The 18,777-nt window shown below is 44.2% G+C and overlaps 1 protein-coding gene across 2 annotated transcripts in view; it reads left to right on the plus strand.

Moving 5' to 3' along the window:
* The window catches only part of HELQ (helicase, POLQ like), a 494,226-nt gene that overhangs the window by 183,984 nt on the left and 291,465 nt on the right, over window positions 1–18,777 (plus strand). For both annotated transcript variants that reach the window (XM_078676301.1, XM_078676302.1), the window contains one exon: window positions 609–750. In XM_078676301.1, the coding sequence (XP_078532427.1) occupies window positions 609–750 (142 nt within the window). The remainder of the gene's footprint in view (window positions 1–608; window positions 751–18,777) is intronic.

The raw sequence follows: 18,777 nt of genomic DNA on the forward strand, positions 1-18,777 counted from the left end.
TTTTGTATTCCTTATACTGATTATGATACACAGAAATGAAGAACCATGTGAGGCAAAATCCATTAATTTCTTAATTTCAAAAGGCAAACCACATCACTTGACAAGGTATTCTTTTCTATGCCTTCAACTAGAAGGCTCAATTTCCTAGACATGCCCAGTAGTGGAGTCATGATCATAAAGAGGCCTGTGAACATGATAGAATTAGCATGCCTTCTACTGGTTTCTAACTGGGGAAATAAAGAAGAAAATATAATCAGTAGCTCGTTCACATGATTTGTTGACTCGGTCTTACCATTATCCTCCAACTCCACTCTTTATCGAATTATTTCTTTTACGTTAACGTGCTCCATATATTTAAAGGTAATTTATCCGGTCACGGCTGAGGTTTATGTAAAACACCATAGGAGGATGCAAAAGCACCATAGGTTCATATACGTCAGAGTTTGAGTGTCTTAACTAACATTACAATTTAATGTAAGAAAACCAGTTCAAATGTTAACATTTATTGTAAATAATACCGCATGTTTCTTTTTTTTAATTGTATGTTCTGTTCAGTTTTCTCTGTTATTCTGTGATTAATAAAGATAATTCATTTCTGTTGTTATTAGAGTTATCTTGCGAGCACCTTATGTGGCTCGTGATTTCTTGAAGCGAGCCCAGTATAAGCAGATGATTGGCAGAGCTGGTAGAGCTGGAATTGACACGTCTGGTGAGAGTATCCTAATTATACAAGAAAAAGACAAGAAACTGGTAATTAACAGTAAATTACTTGTATGTTAATATCATGTTCTGTCCATATTTTTATGTCTAGTCTGGGTATATCAGACCTAGTGTATGTATGTTGGAAGGCTTACTACTAGTAATTATATTTGATTCCAGTTGAAATGCATACTTTGAAGCTACTACACCATAATGGTTAAATAGGTCCCTCATCATAAAAGTTACCTCACCTTCAATGGCATGTAAAGGCTCATCTTGTTTTTGAGTGATGGCCAAACCATGGTCTTATTTTCCACTGATCCATACCCAATGGGCTTTTCAGAAGTTGGTTACTTTAACAGGATACAGCCAAACTCAACTCACACAGGTCACATTTTTAATGTTCGTATTCTTTTACTGTGCCTGTGACAATTGTATTTAATGCTTTACCTTTAAACCCAAAAAGTATTTTTGATATGCAAGTATTTTGTATGCAACTATAAATTCTAGTTAATTTTAATTGAGAACAAGTGGGAAAAACTATTAAGAATGCAATCCTAATCCTTCCTTTTTTGAAAAGTGACATGAATTTTTGTCCAATGTTTTAATCATTTTTGCTCTGACTTAAACATGGAACATTTGTTCCACTTTTCAGACCACGACCATACTCGTCAACTCAAGATATGAATAATCTCTCAGTTAAGCCTCTCATTCTATTGATAGCTATCCATAAATACATAATTGCAGGTTTTCCTCTTTAGGCAGAAGGGCTCTCTAGATTACCTAATTTATTGTTACTTAATACCTGATCAATCCCAAGCCAATGTAGATATATTTTTTTTCTTTGGTCTGATTCTTTCAAGTGGGCAGCCCAGCACTCCCTGTATGCGACTAACACTGTTCGCACACTCTGCATTCCCCTCATGTGGTTGAAAACCAAGGAGCCAACTTCACTGGAAGGCGTGGTGCAACACACTACTTTCAGTAATTTATTATTAGTGTGGTACTAGAGTGCCTGGGTAATTAAACAGTATTTTAACACTTTGGTAGCTTTTGTACACCAGAAGATACCGAACCACTGCATCTGTGATGTTTGTAACTTTCTGAAATGTGATTTCTGTAATCACTGACTTTAACAGAATTCTCTAGTAAAACATATTACAAAGATTATCAATTGCAAAATATTTATTATCATAGTACGGTAAAATTCTAGTTTGCAGTGGCTACAATTCAAGTAGACAATATGTACAATCTACGTGAGCTGAATGAGACGAAAAAGCAGTCAATCTCTAAATTGAGCCACTACCGTCCAAGAGTAGCTGAAAATCTTCCTTTTGTTTGAATTTGTTTCTCACTTCCTAGCCACACTTGTTAGCTTGAAACAAGTATTCCATTGCCACAATATCATATTAACTCACTCTGTTAATAAGCATGTCCTTCAGTATTTCTATATGGTTTTCTTGGTTGTGGAGGGGATTGCACGCTATTGTCTTCTATGCTACTGTCAAAAAAATATTGAGTTATGTCATTGACTTGATCAGTTTATTTAACCACATGTTCTGGTCCTTATTATGAATTTTCTGTTAACATGTTTATCAACTTAAAGTTAACCTCTGTGGTGGTTCATTGTTACTTGACCTGTTTCTGGAGCCAACATATATGTTCACCTTGTAGGCATCATTTTCTTAAGTAACATAAATAAGTAGCTCTGTCCTGGTTGTGCTATAAGCTTATATACATGTTTCCTTTTGAAACGGAGCATACTTAAATTGATGATGTTTAAACTTAATTGTTTTTCCTAACCGTATAAAGCAGGTAATGAATTATCTTTAAATCATGTGAAATATAAATAGTTAAATTGAACGTGTGAATACAAATGCTACATTTCCAGCATTTGAACTTGGATTAATTGATGTACTTGCTTAATTCTGTCTCTCATTGTGGGTTTTATCTAAAAGTGTTAATACCATAGGTCCAGGTCCATCTTATTTGGTCTGTCCAGCAGCTGCTGATGAGCAGATGGACCTTAAGCTCTGCCCTCAAAGGCAATTTAAATTATGTTTCAGATGCAGAGTCAGGGAGTCCTTTTACTGAACGAGGAATAATTTTTTAATTTTTTTGTTTCTTGACTTTTTGATCAAAAATCTTCAATCTGTAGCATCCATTAGCTGTATTGATTTTTCTATTCCCGCTCTCGCACAGAATACTGGCTTTTTTTCGATTGAGTCTTGCACACCCTTTATATAGCAACCAGTGAACAAGGACCAAAACGGAGATTGAAAAGCCTCCTGGGGGAGTTGGAAGAGGATACACAGAGTTGCGGAAGGAGGGGGTCGAAATGGGAAAACGAGGAACAACTGCATTACAGTCAAGGACTTGTCCATAATAGAGGTAGGCACATCGCCCAACTCCATCAACGAAGCAACGAAGTAAAGCCCTAACCGACCTCAACACCAGAAGGAACCTATGCTGATCTTCACTTACCGCTAACCTCAATGCCACTTAGGATAGAATCAGTATTAGGACCAGAGAACATAGACTTGGAGCAGTACTCCAATATTGATGTGAGGGAATGAGAAGAACTGCTGTTAACCTACACACCAGCGGAGCTCAACATGGATACTCAAAATCTCTCTGCTTTGAAGCACCTGGAGGCCAATGGGAACCAGGGGACGGAGGATCCGCCACTAGGGACTGATCTGGAAAGCCCAACCAAGTATCAGCAAAAAGTGGACTCCGAAAGTGCATAGGCGAGTTGACTCAAAACAGTGCAACTCCTGGTGGAAGCCCTTCAGTATCAATCAGGCAAAATGGTCACTCTGCTGACCCTACTAAACACGATGGCCGTTATTCTAGTAGCAATTAATGGGAAACTAGGAGCTCTAAACACACTCTTCCAGAACACACAGGGCAATTCTCAAGACAGGTAGTCAAGCTGTGGGTGCGGCCCAGTAGTCGACAAACTAGCCTCCCTCTCCTCAATGCTGAGCAACTTGTGTGCACAAATAAAAGGCTCAGCTCGGAGCTCTATCGACCTCAACTCAAAGGGGTCTCCCTCTATTGAGGATCAAATCAGAATAAGGGCATACGGCACGGAGAGATCGGTTCAAAAGCCCCTCCCTCTCAAATCATCAACAAGAGGCAAAGCGCAATAAGGCACAGGCACCTGCAACCGAACCCGCTCGGGGGCCCGAGTCCAAGTCGGTTGACCAAGGAATAAAATTAAATGACAACTTGAATGCAAAACATTGACGTGCCCGAAGGAGGAGGATCGGAACCAAAACCCCATTTCTAATCTGGAAGACTTTGCCTTCCTTTTTAGACTGACACTGCCAGAGACGTCTGAACTCTCAAATCCACTAACTCCACTGCGAGATGTGCACCCGGCAGAGATGCCACGCGGGTCCACGCCTGACCTTAAGATGGCGGCGCCCTAATGACATAGGCGCCGCTGACCACCCTGCGATCTCCTGGGACCAGGTGGCATCTGGAAGGACCCGGGAGCAACAGCGCGACCATCAGTGTGCACCCATTGCTCTCTTATGAGGAACACACCCGACAGCGCTAAAGCGTGGGCCGACTGCTTGGTCCTAAGATGGGGGCGCCCTCAGGACATTGGTACCGCTGACTCTGCCTTTGTGTGCCCTAAATGCTGCGGCAGTCCTGGAGAAATGTGTCATGGGAGTGCTTTTGTGTGTGCGTCTGTGCATGTATGAAAGATTAAGTTCACATTTGTGTGTGCTTGTGCATGTCTGTGCGTGTGATGGTGTGGACATGTATTTGGGTGTTTTTGTATTAGAGCATATGATTCTATGTGTGCTTGTTTTTGTGCGTGCAGATGTTTCTGTATGTGTGCTTATGTGTATGCGTGTGATGGTGTATGCATGTATTTGAGTGTTTTTGTATTAGAGCATGGGATTGTATGGGTGCGTGCAGATATTTCTGTATGTGCGACCTCTGTTTGCGTATGTGAGTGTGTGCGCACATTTGTTGTGTGCTTGTGCATGTCTGTGCATGTGTTGGTGTGTGTGTGCGTATTTGTGTGTACGTCCTTGGGTATTTTTGTTCTGGAGCATGTGAATGTGTGTGTGCTTGTGTTTTTGATAGTTTCTGTATGTGTGCCTGTGTGTTTGTGCATGTCTGCGTGTATGAGAGTGAGCGCATTTGTGTGTGCTTGTGCATGTGATGGTGTTTGCGTGTGCATGTATTTGGGTGTTTTTGTATTAGAGCATGGGATTTTATGTGTGCTCGTGTTCTTGGATGTTTCTGTCTGTGTGTGTCTGTGTGCATCAGTGTGCATATGAGAGTGTGTGCTCACATTGGTGTTTGTTTGTGCATGTCGGTGTGTGTGTGATGGTGTGTGCACGGTGGATTTGTTGTTTTCTGGCGGCCACTGTCCTGGATATTGACTTTAACTGCCTGATGCCTGACCTTAGTATGACCACCAGTGTACAGTACTGTCCCCTGCCTGACCCCAAGATGGCTTCGATAGTGGTCCCCTATATGTTGTTTTACTTCCCTGGGACAACAATTGGACATTGACCAGACCTTGAACCTATCCCCTAACCTGCCTACACATCAGGACTTGGATCCTGCGGAACTTACCCCAGACTATGGAGACCTAACAATTTGGCTGATGCCCGGTGGAGCTACCATATAGCTAAAGAGTGTGGTTCTGAAAATCTGGATTCATATAATAGTTCTGGACTCGAGAATTAAAACTTCGTCGAAACATGACGAATTTGGTATCAAAAGACCGAGAATGACGAGTACATCATGTACATGTATTTTCAGCATATTCGAGTGACGATTTCACGTCGAAATCGTCATTTACATTCTGAACCCTTGGCTCCCATTTATATGTTGCCCTTTACATAGGCCTTAATCCAGCTGAATTCGATTCCACAAGGACACATACTCCTTAATCGACTTTTCCATGACCTGTACAAGTTGGAACCGTTGCCCCAGGCCGAACTCGTTAGGTCAGTTCCCCTCCCAGTGGCCGAGCAAGATAGCATCTAGGCTCAACAAACCATAAAACCATTTCAGCGTGCACACCTGCCATATCTCGCTCACATCTATTTCCACTCCTTTGCTTCACTTAATTTATGGTGGGGAGGTGCCCGTTTTTATTCGGGGTCCAGTGATATCTGATGAAATGTTGGGCCTTGCCAAATGATTTGTTGTAGGCAGCACGAAGTGAAATATGGACATGTCATCATGACTCTGCTTTTTCTTTGTACTGAAAGTATGTTAACGATTTACTTTACAACCAAGAATGTTTTGCCTGGAGCCCAAAATTGTGTATAAGAAGAGAAGCCTGACTTTGTAAAAGTGTGCAGTCTCCTGAGAATATACCCGTATTGTACTTCTAGGACACCTGTTACCTTGGTTGCAGCCAATAAACTAATCTTTGACTTCACCTAGAAGACTCTGAGTTTCTGTGGTCTGGATCAGGAAGAACCCGAGGTCTCTGGGTGTTGATTCCCTGGCACCGCTGGGTTACCGGTTCTGTACCGGTTCTTAAAAACCCAGTACCTCAAGAGGAGATGGGTTGTGGACTCCCCCTCCCTGCCATCACCTACCCAGCCGGACCTTGGGCAGATTTTCCCCTCGTCTCGACCTCCTATCTTCCTCCTACCCCTTTACCCTATCCCCTTACCCTTCCTTGCTCCATTCACCTTGTCACCTATGTTCTTTAAATGCTTTTCTTGATACTTATGTAACTTTTAACTGATGTAAATTGCAACATTATTGTCCCTCATGTAAAGTGCTCTGTTTCCATCGGGTCTAGCCAGCGCTATATAATAACTCATTAATTAAATGTGTTCCCCTTTAGTACTCTTTCTATCTTTGTCTACCTCCCTAGCTCCTATCCACTCTCCCCTGAATCTCTCACCTTGCCTGCTAGCCTGCCTAGACCCCTGTCCTTTGTGCCCTTTGACTAAGCACTCCTTTTCCCCTTGTTGGGGAAAGATCCAATATTTATACTCTGGAGTCTCAGCGTACCCGCTGAGAGAGTCCACTGCGCCAAGGGAACCACTCATAGCTGAGGTATGGTATGGCACCCCTTGCCAAAGCACTCCCTCTCCCCTTTTTGGGGAAGGATCCAGTATGTAGGCCTTGGAGTCTCAGAGACCCCTCTGAGAGAGTCCACTGCGTAAAGGGAGCCTCCCACAACAGAGATTGGGAAGTGATTCCACTTCTCCTGGGATCACAGATTTCTGGACTTTGGGCGTTGCTTTGAGTCGTCTACCGGTTTGTGTCCCCGTCGCCCTTCCCCTCCCCTTTCCATGTGGTGTCCTTCATCCTCCTCTGCCCCGCCTTCATTACCTGTCTACTGCCCCAGCTCCTTTCCCCTCCCCCGAATCTTTCCCCTTGCCTGCTTTTCCCCTTACGTATTTGTGCTTATTGTTTATCTTGACCTTACAAGTAACTATGTTGACATGCTCTAATAACTGTGTAACCTTTGTAATGATATAACCTGTAACTATGATCTGATGCTCATGTAAAGCGCTCTGATACCTCCGGGTCTAGCCAGCGCTATATAAAACCTTTAAAATATAAAAAAATATAAATAAATAAAATAAATTCCCATGTATGCTTTAAAGGAGGCACTAACCAGCCAGCCCAAATTCCAACCGGAAATGAAACTTCAATGCCCATCAAATTCCGCCTTATCTCCTACAGAGGATGAGCGTCCAGTAAACTTCATCGCATCAAAGCAAGGCTGTTCAATCATTAAGGCCATCTCTGTGGAAAAAAGGGAGCACCTGCACTGTACTGGATCAGCCGCAAATAAAACTTATAGTGACCTGTGTGGGGCTGAAGGACCACTAATATCAGTTAAACCATGAATCAACAACTATCGGCCTACTATCAGCCAGCAATCAGCCAACCAAGTGGATAACCCCAGTGAGGTCGGGAGCACCCTGAAGTTCACACCAGAATATAGATCAAGAGGGCCACACAACATATTAAATCGAGGGAACATTCCCTGCCTATTGTCGCACATACCATCACTGACAGACGTACCCACCACAGACTTGGACTCAGCAGAGTTTGTTAACCATAATGATTCCCAGGGGGTGAGGATACCATGACCACCTGGTGACCGTCAACTATTGCACAAAAAATACTGCTGGAAAGCTTGATCTTCAAAAGCTGGGGGATAAAGAACAACCCTATTAGCTTACCTGGCTATCCTGCTTCGCTGGTCAGGTGCAAGCAGATAAAACATCGACAGCCCGGAAAAACACCCCAAGGTCTGTATTGAAAGGGGCAAGAGGGTGTTCTCCGTTCACAAAGAGGCAGCCACAGGAAACATGGACAAATTTCCCAAAACCTGCACAGCAAAAAAAAAATGTACAGAAGATCCAAGATGTCCCACGAGGACCATCATCAACCAAGCAAGAAATTAATGACAAAACAGTAGACTACAATCGCTAGCAGGTGAAAACAACCAGCTGCATATATGCTCATGGAATATGATGGGGCTGTCCAGCAAGATGACACATTTGGATTTTATTAAATATCAAAGGACATTCCACATCCTCGCTCTGCAGGTGACTTGGCTGATTGATCAATCACACTTTCAAGGATATTTACGTTTCTTTGCGCCAGCGGTCAAAGGGGAAAGATATGGGCACCTCCAATGAGGACGCACTATTATGTGAACAACACGAGTGCATCTTCAGCTCACCCAGTCGGTTCGATAACATCAGAATCCATTGCAATAAAAATATCCACTACGATGGGGCTACCAGGGAACGGATGTAAAGACATTGTTATAATAAACACTTATATACATCAGAACAGGAAAATCAAGGCTGTGAAACAACTGACTAATTTTGTAGCGCTATTTATAAGTGAGGTCAACACATCAGACATGATACTCACAGGGGACTTTAATTTACATCTAATTAGCTCATCGACTGCGGAGCAAGTGTCTATACAAAACCGGTTATGGAACATCCCACCACAGGGAAAGAGGTTACCAGAACTGCCTACAAAACCAGCCAGCGTCTCATAGAGGACCTCAAACATCTTAATTTTAGAGCAGTGAACGGCAGAAGTACAGGTGACAACGCCCATGCGATTACTCACTACTCATCAACCAAAAACACTAGACTGCACCTTTGTGTCCCTAACCCTGTTCAATGAAATTATTACATTCAGCATGGGCGACAAAGCTGACCGTGATCATCGGCCCCATGTACTCACACTTCGCAAAAACATGCCTAAGCTCTCGAAATGGAAATGCCCACGAGGAACAAATGTTACAATCCATTACAAGAAAATAAAATTTGTGCATCTCAAGGGGACTAACTGCAACACTCTTATTTGAAACACAGTAAGGGGGTAACGAAAAAGAGAAATGGGTGAACGTCACAACCACAATTGCAAAGTCTTTCGCCACCCCAATTAAATCAAGAGCACAGCAGAGCTACAGCGGCACAACCAACTTTACAAAATTGCAAAAAAACAAGATCTATAAAAAATGCAATTAATCACACACTGCGGCACTTGCGGCGTAAACAAACATATATTCTCCCTACACACAAGGGATTATCATCCTACCTATCTGAGGAGGACTGGGCAACCTACCTTAGAAATCACTTCCATCATGATGTTATCTCATTGCCTACAGCAACTAGGTTAGACACAACTCAGAGAATTACTACACTAGTGTACCAGCTCAGCGAGGAAAGTGCAACAGCACCAGAAGGGGGCGAAGGCACAATGCCGTGAGTTATACTCCCAATCAACCATCTTAAAGCGATCAAACGTCAAATAGGGAAGGGAAGAAGAGAAGTGGCACCGGGCCCTAATGGAATCCCACCTGTGCGCTACAAACAAGACGCAGATTACTGGGCAAAAGCACTCGGCCAGCTCTTCACCGGAATAAGGCAGACAGGCCTACTACCTTCTTCCTGGATGGCTTTGATAATCGCGCCAATCTTTAAGTCAGGAGACAAAACACTGCCAAAGAATTACTGCTTAGTTGCTCTTCTGGACAATGACAAAAAGAACAGTTGATGGAAGGAATGCAGAACAATGTCATACATTCACCCCAGTACAAAGATCTGGGCCTAAATCCATCGTTTTTTTGCTCACTATGCCATTCCAGTTGGGATCCAGCCATATGCAAATCAGTCTTGACCCTGCGCCCAATGCGAACAGTCCAGCCCGAACTGCCAGGCCAGGTCCTCTCTGGACTGGAAACAAGCATCCTAGGACCGGTTTCAGGTTTTCAGACCCTCATCAGCAAGGATAGCTTGACTTCCAGTGGCATGGAGAGCACGGGACCCACGTCTAGGCATACCCGTCCCACTCAGGGTGAGAAATGCAAAAAGAACAGTTGATGGAAGGAATACAGAACAATGTCATACATTTACCCCAGTACAGAGATCTGGGCCTAAATCCATAGTTTTTTTGCTCGCCATTGCAGTTTGGACCCAGCCATATGCAAATCAGTCTTGGCCCTGTGCCCAATGGGAACAGTCCAGCCCGAACTGCCAGGCCAGCTCCTCCCTGGACTGGAAACAAGCATCCTAGGACCGGTTTTGGGTTTTCAACCCTCATCAGTCAGGATAGCTTGACTTCCAATGGCATGGTGAGCACAGGACCCACGTCTGGGCATACTCGTCTCACTCGGGGTGACAAATGCAAAAAGAACAGCTGATGGACGGAATGCAGAACAATGTCATACATTCACCCCTGTACAGATCCTGGGCCTAAATGAAGCAAAATAATGAGAAAAAGAATGATGGATTTAATCCAGATCGCTTAACTGGGGGTGAATGTTTTGATTTGTTCTGCATTCCATCCATGAATTGTGTGTCTTTTGCTTCTGGACAATGAGGCAAAAAAAATTGCAGGAACTCTTTTGGACGAATTACAACAATGGGCCGAAGACAACTCGATTATTCCTCTGAATCAGACTGGCTTCTCCAAATCTGTCTGAACGGTAACAAATATTACGACCATGGCTTTGCTCAAGGCTAAGATTACAAAAATGCCATTACTTTTATTCTTCATCGATTACAGGGCTGCTTTTGACTACGTAAACCGCTACAGATTATAGACAAAATTGGCCAGCAGGGCATACCTCAGGCACTGCTTAATTTGCTAATCAATTTGCACACTGAAACCTGGATCCAAGTAAAACTGGGTGATTGGTCAACCCTTTTGAGACGGATACCAACAACGAAAGAACTTAAGCCAGGCTGCGTGTTGGCCCCGACCCTATTCAATCTGTCCCTTGCAGACCTTGTCCCACTATTAACCGCTAGTAACTCACATTCCCAAAGGTTAGGGAACCTAATGTTACCATGTCTACTCTGTGCAGATGACTTAGTTTTAAGCAATCAGACGTAGGTCTACAGCATCTCCTCAGCACCACATTCGAATACTCTGAAACATCGGCCTGGTACTGAGGGCACACCCGCATAGACTCTGTATCAGAATATAAATATTTAGGAGTGATCATGGACAAAGGCGGGCACTTTACAGCTCAAAGGTACTCCATTAGGAGGAACGGAATAGCCCTGGCAGTCTCAATAATTCTCCAGTATTGTGGTGTCTTTCATAGATTCACATGCCTGAATCATTCCCCGTCGTCGGAGTGGGAGTTTCACGGTATATAAAAAGCAATAATATGCAATAATATCCTAAGAAAAAACTTGGTAATAACCAACCAGGAAGTAAAGTAGCCCAAGCTACAAGAGTAAAAACATCCACACTCCTGACTATCCTAGTCATTTTGTATAGTCCAAACTGCAGCCAATCAGGTGACAGCACCCACCAGAATGTTCTCTCCAGAGGCTCAGGCTTTCAGATTTTTTACTGCACGTCGTGTGAAGGGCGTCTCCCTGAGCTCTGCTCAGTTCTTCTCAGTTTTCTTCAGGATTTCTTGAATTTAGGATGTCTTCCTCAAAGAAATCTTTATTCAGGCCTTGTGAATCTTGTGGTAAGCTCCGGCTTTTCTCAGAAGATCCCCACAAGAAATGCATCTACTGCCTGTATCCGGATCATCAAGTGAAGGACTGCAATATATGCAGGACCTTCCCTCAAAAGACCCTCCGAGACAGAGAGGGCCGCTTACTTCTGTGGCTATAGAAGCTATAGAAGCTCAAGGACCAGGATAATCCAGTGTCTGAGGTAGGCAGTATTTCCTCTGGATCTTCTATGGCCTCTAGGAAGAGAGCTGCTGAGGAGGTGTTATCTTCTCCTGGGGCCAAGGTTGTGAAAAGACAGCAACCTTCTAAGAGGCCTTCCACTTCTAAGGCTACTCCTCCTGTCAAGAGCAAACCTTTGCCTTCCAAGCCCCCGAGAAGTTCGGTCAAGATGTTGCCTCCTAAACCAACTTCTGAGAAGATTCTTCCTCAAAAGAAGACCCCGTCGTCGTCGATGAGGCCGTCGACGACCCCTCCGTAACTTTTTCACCACCTAAACCTGAGATGATCATGTCGTCGGCGACATTACCATCGACGCTGGTCTATGTCTCAGTGAAACCTATTTAGTCGACAAGAAAAACTCCATCTGCTCCTATCATCGGCGCACCATCGACTACCAAGACCAAGAAAATGTAGTCAACAACCTCATCGACGGCCACTCCATCGTCGTTGACGACCTCCTCATCGTCGACGAGAACTACATCGTCGACAGCCAAATCTCGACGAAGACTTCATAGTCGACGAAGACTTCATCGTCGATGAAGACTTTATCGTCGACGAAACCCTCCTCGTTGTCGAAGGCAACTTTATCGACGACTACGCCCTCGTCGGCGTTATCATCTTCAGGACATATTCCTTTGTCGACTGCTCTTCCGTCTATGCCAAAATTGTCAACATGTACAGAAATTCAGGTTTGGTCAACATCTACGGCTTTAACTTCTACGCAGTCTACGGCGAAGCCTTCTTTGCTACAAAGGCGTGGTTCTGGACTTGAAACTTTATTTCCGTTGCGCCTGTCGCCTCATAAGGTACCTCTACAGGTTCCTGACAAATTGTTGGACTCAGAAGACAGTGAGGAAGATTCTGATATGGATGGTAGGTTTGGAGCAGCTACAAGTCCTTCAGAACTGCTCATTAAATACCAAGAGGAAGATCAGCAGGATCAACCTTCGCCTGAACATTTGGCGTCACCTACTACTAGTGTTCCGACAGCTCAAATGCCTGTAGCTTTGTTAACCAATCTTCAACATATGCTGAACGATTAGTACCGTCGTTTCCCGCCATCTGAATCAGCGGATTCCGTGCCTCCTACACCTGTAGCGCAGGCTTCCACATCAGAATTCAGGTCTCCAAGACCTCTTTCACCAGTGATTTTCCATCATCCTGCGGAAGCACAATCATCAGAGGATGAAGAGAGGGAGGAAAGTGAAGTTGATGACAGGTCCTTGTTGTCGGAGTGGGATGAATATCAAATCCAGACACCTTTTCCTTCACCTCCGATTCCTGCAGATTCACCTCCAGTGGACATTGGAGGTTTTCACCTTCTTATGGAAAGAGCAACCCAACGTTTCCTTATTCCTATGGAAACTAAGAAAGCGGAATGTTTCCTCTATGACTTTAAAGGCCAGCCAAGGAAACCAGTCCGGGCGAGTCCAATTATAGAATTCATATGGAAAGAGGGACTCAAGGTGATGTCAAATCCTGCATCTATCCCTCCAGTCTTGCCACGTCTAGACAAGAAATATAAGGCACCTGACAAATCTCCGCTTGCCCAAAAACTGGCTAGAAATCCTTCATCCCCGATCACAGCCCCACCGGATAGAGACGGCAGGCGTCTAGACTCGATTGGGAAATGAGTCTCTACAATGGCAGCGACAACGGTCCGTGCGGCCAATTCTTTAGCCATTCTGGGTCGGTACGACCGACAGATGTGGTCGGATGTCTCAATGTACATCGACATGCTACTGGAGCCTTCAAAATCTGAAGCTCTGAAGATACTGCAAGAGGGAGACTGGATCTCAGCAGAGATTATAGACTCTGCGGTGGATGTGGCTTCTACTGGGTTCAGACAGCTGGCGGGGGCTCCTGTCCTATGCCGACAAGGCTGGTTAAAGGCGACTTCGTTTCGTCAAGAGGCGCAAGCGAAGATCCTAGACATGCCCTTCGATGGAGAGTTTTTGTTTGGCCCGCAAGTAGAAGAAGCCTTGCAAACCATTAAAAAGGACACTGAAACAGCCAGATCTCTTGGCACCTTGCATTTTCGGAAGCCGCCCTTTCGGGGTGTGAGAGGACGTGGATCGTCCTCTAATAGAGGATGCTAAAGCCAACAATCTTACTACAGATCTTATCAGGGGAATCAGCGCTACCAGTCCCAACGTTACCAATCTTATGGCCAGCGCAACACATCCTATTCCCAGAACAAGAAAAAGCCTGCCTACTGCGGAAAGGATTCCAATAAAAGGCAATGAGTGTCATTACCTGTCACCGCTACTGCCGCAGTCCCATGTAAAGATTGGAGGAAGAATCTCAAAATGTTATTCAAACTGGTCCTCAATAACATCGGACAGGTGGGTCCTAGACATCGTGGCCAGGGGCCATGCTCTCAAATTCGAAAAGTTTCCCCCAAAAGGCCCTCCTCCAGCTCCTCTCAAGGAGTTGTTTTCCCAGATAAATTTGATGTTGAAAAAAGGAGCGATCGAAAAAGTCCCTCAAGGGCAGCGAGGAACAGGATTCTATTTGCGGTTCTTTCTAATAAGGAAGAAATCTGGAGAATGGCGACCAAATCTAGACCTTCGTTCCCTCAACAAGTATTTGAAGAAACTATCGTTTCGGATGTTATTGCTTCAAGAGATACTTCTGTCGGCAGGGGATCACATGGCCACCCTGGACCTTCAAGATGCATACTTCCATGTTCCCATTTTACCACGTCACAGCAAGTTCCTGCGTTTCAGAGTGGCTGGCAGGGATTTTCAGTTCAAAGTCCTTCCCTTTGGGCTACGATCGGCACCCAGGGTGTTTACGAAGGTCCTAGCTCCAGTAGCAGCGCACCTCTGGCTGGAGGGGATTCAAATATTTCCCTACCTGGACGATTGCCTTATCAAGGCGAATTCTTTCTCAGACACAAACATCCATGTCCAACGGTGTCTGTCTCTCTTCCAATCGCTGGGTCTTTCTGTCTATCTCAGCAAGTCACACTTTGTTCCTTCCCAGAGGCAAACGGAGCAACCTTGGACACACAACTGGTTTAAGCTGTCAAATCGGACGAAAGGCAATAGAGGATCCAAAACATGGCTCAGATGTTACTATCAAGAAAGTCAAGTTCAGTCCGACGAATTCAAGTCCTTTCTGGGAATGGTTTCTTCTTGCATCCCGTTGATACCAAATTGTCGCCTCAGAATGAGGCCCCTTCAGGAGGAACTCCACCTGCAATGGCTGCAAGTCTCCGGTTCATTCGAAGATCTCATTCAAATCACTCCTCGGATGCGAGAAGCTTTTCTTTAGTGGGTCCAAGAAAGAAATTTGAAGAAGGGGTGTGCGTTGCTTCAAGAGGCGCCAAATTACACAATCACCACAGACGCATCCCTCGAGGGTTGGGGAGCACATCTTCAAGGGCTGAAGGTCAGCGGGAAATGGAGCCCTCAACAAAAGGCTTTGATACATCAATCTGCTAGAGCTAAGAGCTATCTTCTTAGCCCTCAAGTCCTTTCGGACAGTCATTCAAGGGGCCACAGTATTGTTTCGCACAGACAATACTACAAGTATGCATTACTTAAACAAACAGGGAGTAACAAGGTTGGTTCTTCTATCTTAGGAAGCCCAAGAGTTCTGGGCTTGGGCGATTAAACACAGGATCAATCTCTTGGCTGTTCATGTGCCGGGAGTTGCAAATGTTCTGGCGGATACCCTCAGCAGGCCAACGGTGTCCACCCACGAATGGGAGCGGCATCAGCAAACGGTGGATCGAATCTTCCAGCAGTGGGGTCATCCCGATATGGACATTTTGCGACCCAGAAGAACAGCAAATGCCGGTTCTTTGCAAGCTGGCTTACCCACGGGGACTCTCAGGGGAATGCGTTTTCGATCAACTGGTCTCAAATATATGCCTACGCCTTTCCTCCGATACCGTTGGTTCCCAGAGTTCTCCAGAAGTCGCTTATCTAAACATCTCTGCGGATTGTAAGGAGGTACTGGCTAACGCGTGAGCACCTGCTACAATAAAGACATACAGACTTAAATGGAAAAGATTCTGCATTTGGTGTCAATCTGCGGGGGTGCACCGGTTTCATGCAACGCCGGAGCAGATATTACCTTTTTCTTGCACTTAGCGAGATCAGGCTTATATCATGCAACGTTGAAGGTCTTTTTGGAAGCCATTTCAAGGTACCGCTAGGATGGATCCACCTCTCTTTATTCTTCAAGAATAATACAGCAGTTTTTTAAGGGACTATTCAGAATGTTTCCTCCTGTATGTCGTCCGCCTCCATCATGGAATCTTAATGTAGTATTAGTGCAGCTCATGCGCCACCCATTTGAGCCAATTCACAAGGTGGATTTCAAATTTCTAACCTGGGAGGTTTCTCTTTTGCTAGCATTGACTTCATCAAGAAGAGTCAGTGATGTTCAAGCTTTCACCGTCAATTCGCCTTTCTTACAATTCACGTCCACTTCTGTGGTGCTACGGACAAACCCAAAGTTTATGCCTAAGATGCCTTCGGATTTTCACCTGAACAAACCTGTCATCTTAAAGACGTTTTTTCCTAATCCGCAATCCCCTGCGGAGAGGGCCTTACATACCCTTGACATCAGAAGATGTTTAAAATTCTAATTGCAAAGGACCTCTACCATTCGCAAATCCGATCAACTGTTTGTCGCCTATGGGAAAATACGGCAAGGACAAGCAGTGTCTAAACAGACCATAGCTAGATGGATTTCTGCAGCTATTAACTTTTGCCATCTACAAGCTGGAAGACCTTTACAGACAACTCCAAGAGCTCACTCTACAAGAGCTGTTTCTTTCTCAACTGCTCTTTTCGCTGGAGTTCCTCTTCAGAAAATCTGCAGAGCAGCGACTTGGTCCAGCAGAGATACTTTCACCAAGCATTATTATTTGGATTCTGCCAGCGAGACTGATACATCAGTGGGTCAAGCGGTTCTACGCAATCTTTTCAGATAAGGTGAGCCTCTGTTTCCCTCCTCCTCTGTACTGCTTTCCAGACACTTATTCTATGCCTAATATTGAGTACATTCTCATGTGATTGCAAGTTTTTTTCATGCATATATGAATGTTGGCATTTTTAATATGTGAATGTATATACTTGCTATGTACAGATTTATGTTACAAATAGCGTCTTCCAAGCATTATTTGGGTACTGCTATCTACTCTGATTTAGGTATGTGAATCTATGAAAGACACCCCATTCCTGGAGAAGAACAATAGTTACTTACCTGTAATCTGTGGTTCTCCAGTATTGGTGTATTTCATAGATTCACATGCAACCCGCCCACCTCCCCTCAGAGGCTTTTTAGGCTAAGTGTTTTAGCTTCACTCTTGTGCGAGAAAATCTGAGAGCCTGAGCCTCTGGGGAGAACATTCTGGTGGGTGCTGTCACCTGATTGGCTGCAGTTTGGACTATACAAAATGACTAGGATAGTCATGGGTGCTGTCGCCTGATTGGCTGCAGTATGGACTATACAAAATGACTAGGATAGTCATGAGTGTGGAAGTTTTTACTCTTGTAGCTTTGGTTATTACCAAGTTTATTCTTAGGATATTATTGCATATTATTGCTTTTTATATACCATGAGACTCCCACTCCGACGACGGGGAATGATTCAGGCATGTGAATCTATGAAAGACACCAATACTGGAGAACCACAGGTTACAGGTAAGTGACTATTGTTCATCTCAATTCTAAATTGAACGTCCCTTCACTCGCCCCACTAGTCGAAGTGATATGGGCAAAACTCCTACCCACAATAGCTTATGGAAGAGAGGCACAGATGGGCAGAGACTCCAAGCTCCTAGACTGCACAGTTGCAATAGCGTATAGAATAATCTTTGGCTTGCCAAAATAGGTCTCTCCTGTGGTTTGAGTTTGGTATCCAAAAACAGACCCTTGCAAGACAAGGAGCAATTGCTATCTTCTGGGACAAAGTACGGAAATCAAAACCAGTAACTCTTAATTGGTGCGTGTGGTTAGAGTTACAATACAAAATGTCATCATCTGCTGCAAAATACATACAAGCAAGTCTGACCACCCTTGGGCTAACCGAGCTCTGGAGAACACCCACCAACCACTGTCTTTCCAAAGAAATAGTATGGAAAACGGCAAAGCACCTATCCTGGATTGAGGACGAAGCCGCATTATCTAAAAGGACACATGACTGGATGACTCTGGGCACCTATTCCACCCCCACTGCTCAAAAATATCTAGCCTTGGGGTCTGCTAGAGCTACCAAAATACAATTTCTAAAGTACCGATTTGACTTGCTACCATGCACAGAGCACTTTCCGCACTGGCTGAAAACCCAATTCGATTCCACCGGCTGTTTGTGTGGCACAGCACAGGAAGACATGCTGCACCTACTCCGTATTTGTAAAGAACTGACACAAGAACGAAAACAACTTTTAAAACTACTTTTTAATCCTAGAGGCATTTGCACACGAAGACAAGCTGTGCTGGCTTGTTTTGCTCCAGAGGATCCGCAGCTGAACTGTTGCCTGGTGAGGTTCTTGAGGCAGGTGGCGAAGAAAATACCACAATTGCGACACGAACAGCCCAGCACTAAAATTGATCAGAGCGATACCACTGCCTAAACGCAAGGCAACAATCGGTCACTAAGCTAACTAATCGTTTACTATAAATCGCATTTGAAACGACAGATTAACTGTTTTTTACCAAATTCCTTTTTTACTCTTCTCTTAAAGCCGTAATTCATAATGAAAGTTTTTATCGATGCATTTTGCAGCAATGGTTTTAAGTAACTACGCTAATAAAATATAAACTTGAAACCCTTGATAAAACTGTTTGCGCAAGTAAAAAATAAATGCAGTTAATGCAAGAACTGCTGATTCTATTTATGTTTGGGGAGTCCTGCAAACGTAGTTTATTAACACAAT

The sequence above is a fragment of the Lissotriton helveticus genome, chromosome 2_1 (genome assembly GCF_964261635.1).
Source record: "Lissotriton helveticus chromosome 2_1, aLisHel1.1, whole genome shotgun sequence".
Taxonomy (NCBI): domain Eukaryota; kingdom Metazoa; phylum Chordata; class Amphibia; order Caudata; family Salamandridae; genus Lissotriton; species Lissotriton helveticus.